General features: G+C 41.4%; 1 protein-coding gene across 1 annotated transcript in view; it reads right to left on the bottom strand.

Moving 5' to 3' along the window:
- Positions 1–6,694, bottom strand: part of pik3cg (phosphatidylinositol-4,5-bisphosphate 3-kinase, catalytic subunit gamma) — a 31,508-nt gene that overhangs the window by 21,108 nt on the left and 3,706 nt on the right. The window contains exons 3-13 of the mRNA XM_034163570.1: positions 5,896–6,067; positions 5,508–5,770; positions 5,244–5,330; positions 5,038–5,138; positions 4,718–4,887; positions 3,893–4,080; positions 2,989–3,096; positions 2,771–2,861; positions 2,210–2,639; positions 964–1,062; positions 739–874 (exon numbers count right to left, since the gene is read on the bottom strand). Of these exons, the coding sequence (XP_034019461.1) occupies positions 739–874; positions 964–1,062; positions 2,210–2,639; positions 2,771–2,861; positions 2,989–3,096; positions 3,893–4,080; positions 4,718–4,887; positions 5,038–5,138; positions 5,244–5,330; positions 5,508–5,770; positions 5,896–6,067 (1,845 nt within the window). The remainder of the gene's footprint in view (positions 1–738; positions 875–963; positions 1,063–2,209; positions 2,640–2,770; positions 2,862–2,988; positions 3,097–3,892; positions 4,081–4,717; positions 4,888–5,037; positions 5,139–5,243; positions 5,331–5,507; positions 5,771–5,895; positions 6,068–6,694) is intronic.

Here is a 6,694-nt window from a genome sequence, read left to right as displayed (position 1 = left end):
CAGTTCGGTCACAGACGTTGACTCCAGTTTCCTCCAGTTTCCTCCCATTCGTTCCTCATTTGTTTTGTTGTGCATTTTCAATTTTGAGACATATTGCTTTAAGTTTTCTGTCTTGACGCTTTGATGTCTTCCTTGGTCTACCAGTATGTTTGCCTTTAACAACCTTCCCATGTTGTTTGTATTTGGTCCAGAGTTTCGACACAGCTGACTGTGAACAACCAACATCTTTTGCAACATTGCGTGATGATTTACCCTCTTTTAAGAGTTTGATAATCCTCTCCTTTGTTTCAATTGACTTCTCTCGTGTTGGAGCCATGATTCATGTCAGTCCACTTGGTGCAACAGCTCTCCAAGGTGTGATCACTCCTTTTTAGATGCAGACTAACGAGCAGATGTGATTTGATGCAGGTGTTAGTTTTGGGGATGAAAATTTACAGGGTGATTCCATAATTTATTCCTCAGAATTGAGTGAGTCCATATTTTTCTCTCTGCTTGGTCTAAAAAAGTAACCGTTACTGACTGCCACAATTTGTTTTCCTGATTTCTTATAGTGTTTCTTAAAGCCAGAAAGTTGCCATTTGAAATGACTTTAGTTTTGTGTCATGTCTGTGATCTGCTTTTTTTCTACAAAATTAAATAACTGAATGAACATCCTCCGAGGCTGGTGATTCCATAATTATTGCCAGGGGTTGTATTAACTGTCTTTTTTTTTTTTTTTTTTTTTTTACCCTGAAGCACCTGTACAAGTTGCAGGAGGTATCTGAGCACGTCATCATCTTCCAGAGTCTCCAGCTTCCTGACAGCCATGGAGCGAACTTGAGCGTCTGAGTAATGGCAGTCGAGCAGCTGCATGGCCAGGCCAACATCCAGACCACTGGACGACAAAAACACAACAACAGATAGGTGCTGGGACACCAAAGGTGCTGCAGAAAGTACAGACATGGACAGGAGGACTCCTCTTACCTGCTGTCCCATGCACTGCTGCGCTCCAACAAACAGTGTGTCGCCAAAACGTCTTCCTGTTTCCCCCACCTGATGGAGCTCAACAGCTTTGGATAGGCCCTGAAGACATCAAGTGTTTGGAAATGCATGCATGAATTTGAGCTTCAACAGCACCTTTTTCCAAGAAAATTCAATGAGTTTCAACAGGGAACAATAACGATCCATATTTCATCCTAAAAAGGTAAGTCAATCACAACGGCATGACCATGAGCTTAATTAGCGCCCTAATTTGTCCAAAGATGTTATATTAGTCATTTGAAAAGTGTATGTTTTTTCAAGAGAGCATTAATGTGGTTCCTTGTAAGCTATGAACAAACAAAATGTATGTTAAAAACAGCAGCATGACCTTGAGCCTCAATAGGTTCTGTATCATTCGAGTTTTGACATGAGTGACTTCACAATCATAACTTTTTGAAGATTATATTAAAACTGGCCCCTGTATGGTATGAACAAGCAAAAATACAGGTTAAAAACAGCAGCATGACCTTGAGCCTCAACAGTTTATCTATCAACCTAGTTTTTCCAAAGATGCTTTAACTTGAGTGACTTCACAAGAATAACATTTTGAAGATGGCATTAAAACTAGTCCCTGTATGCTATGAAGAAGCAAAAATACAAGTTAAAAACAGAAACATGACCTTGAGCCTCAACAGGTTTAGTAGTATCCTAATTTATCCAAAGATGCTTAAACATGAGCGATGCTACAACAATATCTTGTAGAAGGCATTAAAACTGGTCCCTGCATGCTACAAACAAACAAAAATACAGGTTAAAAACAGACCTTGAGTTTCAACAACTTCATTACTGTTCTAAAAATCTTTAAACATGACTAATTTGACAAGCATAAATTTAAAGAAATTATTTTAAAATGTCTTCTTTAAAAAAGTGCAGTGGTAACGCTGATCCATTTCCAACCTAAAAAGTATGTTAAACACATCACTGACCATGAGCTTAAATAGTTTCAGTAATATTTTAACTTATTAAAAGAGGCTTAAACATTAGTCCTTTGAAAACTGTAAATTTTCTCAAGATAGCTTTAAAGCTGTAAGCTACGAAGTAAAATTAAAATCAAAAACACAGAATTATCCAAAAATTCTTATACATGAGAGACTAGAAAATGTAACCTTTCCAGAGAAGCATTATAGTTGTTCCCTGTTGTATTTTGACTAAAACACACTTCTCATTTTATCACTGGGACTAGCAGTACCTGGGGTGGCGCATACACTCGTGTCTGAAGTGCCAAAGCAGCTCCTTGTCTTCAGGACTAAGAGGATGTAGGGGGTCAGTTGCCACGATGGCCTCAAACTGTTTCTTGAGGTGGTTTGGCATCTCTCTTTGAGCTCTTTCTCCTCCTTCACCTTCTCCGGCTCCGGGGCCAAGGTCTCGGCCTGCATCGCGGCTCTTGGGCAGCACCACGGGGTAGCAGTACTTGTCCAGTAAAATGGTGATGGCCATGGAGGAGGCCTTGTCTGGGTTGGTGGCGGAGGTGAGTTTGTCTGCATTGATGCTACTGCTGCTCTCCTCACTCTTTTCCGGCATTTTCCACATGTGAAGGATGTACTCACCCTGGCGAAGCAGGGAGCGATGGTCAATCAGCAGCAGGTTGACATAGTACAGAAGACGACTCTTGGTCTTCCCTAAAAGACGAATGAAATATATATGATCAATGACCTCTTGGATATTATGAATGATAAATAAAGATAATCCTGTTCCGATTCCTGGTCCTTCCTCCAATTTTAGGAGTCTGAAGGCATTTTTTCGATCGTACCATCATAGTTGGCCCCTCCTCCTGCTGTATTATCCAGGTAGCTGGAACCTCCTTTGGCGGTTGCAATCTGGGGTGACTTCCCACAGACAACCTGTAAGTAAAATTAGAGAAGTATAAGTTGTAACTCTGCAACAACAGAGCAAGTAATTTTGCCAAAAACTGAAAACGAGTACCTATAGAGTAACATCTTCCACTTTTCCCCAGAATTTTGAGTTTACCTGGAGATTGAGGCGTGTTCCCTTTGGCAAGTCTCTGATCTTAATGTTAAACTCCAACCAGCAGTTCCACAGGACTTCCTCAGTGAAGATTTTGGAGATTGTCCTTTCCTGAGAAAGTTAATAAAGGCTTTAGCCAGTAAAAAACAAAAAATAACCAATCACAATTATCACTTCTGACATCCCTAAAGGATAATACAAGTTGCCTAAGGTGCATAAACTGCAACAGTCCCGCACCAATCTCCACCATCATGTGGTTCCTGGAGTTCTAATTTTGCTAACAACCCATTGGGGAGATTTCTACAAGCTGAAGTCAATCTGAAGACCTACATACAGGTCAACATCAAACCATGTTTGAAACAAATTGGAGATCAGTGACTTGCTTGGGGCCACTTTGATATAGAAAGGAGTAACATGTATTTGTTGCCACGCTCCCTACGGTTGATGGACAACCTCCTGAGATGTGTTTCGAACACTGTCCCCATAAATTTTATTATGAATTTGTAAGTGAAACTTTTATAATTAAAAAAATTTACATAGAAGGATAAATTTCTAATGATGGAAAAAACAAACAAACAAAAGGGTAATAACATGTACACAAATTATGCATCTTTCTTCACATAATTCTCTGTTGAGTTTGTATGTAACTAAAAGACTACAATCTACATCCAGCAGGGGGCAGATTAGTGCAGAATCATATCGGGAAAATGGCAGGATGTTGTTCTTGGAAGCTTAGCAATTTCAAACCAGCACTTCTGCAGATCTTTCTTGTTGATTTTGTTGTGCTGAACGTGCCCACTGCTAAAGCCAAATGCCACACCGATATATGCGCCATGTTACTTAAACAACAGTTAAATAAGCTTGTCATCATCACATCTTTAAAGTTTCATCAGGATGTTTGGAATACCTGGGCTAAAAGCTGCTGGCCGTGGAAGATACTAGCCTCTATGAAGACAACCAGCTCTGGAATTTTGGGCAAGGATGGGATATCGATGCCCAGCACCTTGACTCTGAACTTTCTGTTGCAGTCCCACAAGGAGATGGTGAACACACGTTCATGGTCCTTCTCGTCGATGGTTAACTGCTCATGGGTACCTGACAAAGATGAGAAGACGTTAGTCCTACACAGACTGTGAAGTCCATCAAGGCCGTGCTTCACCCTGCGAACTGTAGCAAGAAGCAGATGAGTGTGACACTGGTGATCTGCCCATGATGGGACCAATGGGATGCCAGTCCAACATAGGTTACAACCCCCCAAAAAGGCTGGTACCCATTTATACAAGGTGGGCTAGAATGAAGCCAGCGAAGGTAGCCTGAAGCACACCCCTAGAATGGAACCTCTGTCTATATATTGGTAGTCTAACTCCCATATCCCAGAGCCACCTGTGACGTAGCATTACTTTAGCTGAGAGGCCTGAACAGCTGGTCGAAACTTGGTATGGAAAGCTTTGCAATGTGAGTATCCCATAACTGTTTTATCCCTCCAGATTAAGAACTTAAACCCTCTAGTCAGCAACATGCTTTTCCAAACTTTAAGACAAGGCATTCCAACGCCCAACTGACTGCACCAGCATTTGGAAAATGTGGCCCAATTCCTCCACTCTTAAGGTGATCAACTGGAGATTTGACTGAAGTACAACTGAGTGGAAATGTTCTACAGTCTTATCACCAAAGTGGACGCCCAGCTATGTCATTGCGTATGATTGTGGACGAGTAGGCCAGGTAGTTATACCTGCTACTCCAGTGCAGTCATCCACTTGAGCCCAATCCTCCTTCTGAACCAAATCAAGATCGGGATCAGGCAACGACTCCAGAACCAGGTGGATCTCCTCATTGTTCTTCAAGCACTGACGGATCCAGTTGAAGTTTTGCAACGGTTTATCCCCATACAGGTACTCCTCCCTGTGAGAATACATTCGCTCATGAAAGCATTACTTCCAAATGATACTAAAACGACAATCAGTAAAAGAAGTCAATCAATTTTAATGTTGCCACTTATGGTTACCCCATGTGAAAAAGAGTTGGGCAACGTGCAGGTGGTCTTCACTATACCTGCCACATACACGAAGCACAAAGTCCGCCTCACACACGTTGTCGGGGATGCCCAGCAAAACTCTCTTATTTGCCGTCTTGGCAAAAAAGTTGGCCAATACCTGAAAAAGATTGTGAGGAAGGAAGAGCGCAGTAAATCACACAAATGGGTATCATTTCAGGCATAACCTGTATTCCTAATGTTGCTCGAGGTTCTCTCTCCTTACTTGTGATGGAGTGTCAGTTATTGACACCTTGATGGTCTGACTGGCCAAACGTATGTGGATCACCACCAGGATGTAGCCATTATTGACCTGAAAGGAACACACCAAGAATGTTCAATGACTTCTGGTCTTTGAAAAGGGACTATGTATAAAAATGGCTGTAATTCCTGGGATATTATTATCAAACCATTTGAATTAAACCTAAAAATCTAAATGATGAGCACATCTTGGTTGTTTCATTTTGTGGTGGTGTATTTCATTACATACTTTGCTTAGCAAATGCTCCGGGAGCAACTTGCAGGTCACCCAGGGATCCATGGAGTAGACTCTTGGGTCACGCTCAGACAGCTCAATGCGCCGCGGAGTTAGCAGCTTCCTGCGGGTGAACTCTAGCTCATCATCATGTACATTGCTCACATCTGTCACGTCATACCCAATCAGGTGGTTGAGGTAGCGTTGGTAGTGGAGAGACTCGTCTGAGGGCTGAGGTCGGGGAACCAACTGAATTCGACCAATGTCCTTCTTCAGAGCTTTTCAAACAAGGCAGACGTGTTTAAAAAAAAAATTCATCAGACACACTTACGATTTTGACCCATTTTTCTATAATGCAACCCCCCCCCCCAAAAAAAAAAAAACAAAACAAAACAAATCACACCTTTCCAGTAACGAATGCAATCCAGTGTCTGGAAGACCTGGTGTTTGTCATAGATCTCGCACACGCTGCCTTTCTTCTGGTAGAGCAGGATGCAGTGGTCAGGAGAAAAACGCTGGTAGAAGTCAGGACAGAGGTTGGAGGCCACGGCCCTCAACCATACCTGAGCTTTCACCTGCACAATAAGACACCAAAAATGGCAATTTAGCACGCAGAATTACCATATGAAGTACCTGAATAACATATTAAAACTGCTCAACTGCAGTTTTACAGTTAACTAATCATTTACCCAGAGGAGAAGCCAGCTAACCTCAAAGCTAACATAGATAACCGCTAATCTGCTAACTGAAAAGTTGACTACACTTAGCTGAAGCTACCGATAATCTCTAAATTGCTTGGTTTGTTGGCTCTAAAACCCTGTAATAACAGAGCTAAACAGCTGAAATTTAACATTTTTTTTTAGCATAAACATGGAGATTGCGAATAGGTTTAGCGTGCCAAAATCAGATGATGATCAAAATGTGCCGATTTCAATGGTTAGATTAAGCGTTTGAGCTCTACCAGGTATGATTTTAAGGTTTACAAAGATTTTTGACCATTAAACTTTATGAAAAAGCGTGTTTACTTTAAGTTAGAAATTTAGTGGAAGCTAACTGGTCCGCTAATAAATTTTATAGTTAGCTGAAAAGCTAATCCACTACTGACAAAGTTAGCATCTAGCTGTTAGTTGAACTATGCCCACCACTACATTTAACCCATTAATCATTCAAAACCAACAGATTTTGCATGGGTGGCGTTACGT

This window comes from Thalassophryne amazonica, chromosome 22, assembly GCF_902500255.1.
Source record: "Thalassophryne amazonica chromosome 22, fThaAma1.1, whole genome shotgun sequence".
In the NCBI taxonomy this organism is placed as follows: Eukaryota; Metazoa; Chordata; class Actinopteri; order Batrachoidiformes; family Batrachoididae; genus Thalassophryne; species Thalassophryne amazonica.
Note: the sequence above shows the minus strand (reverse complement) of the source record. Positions and strands in the feature narration are given on the sequence as shown.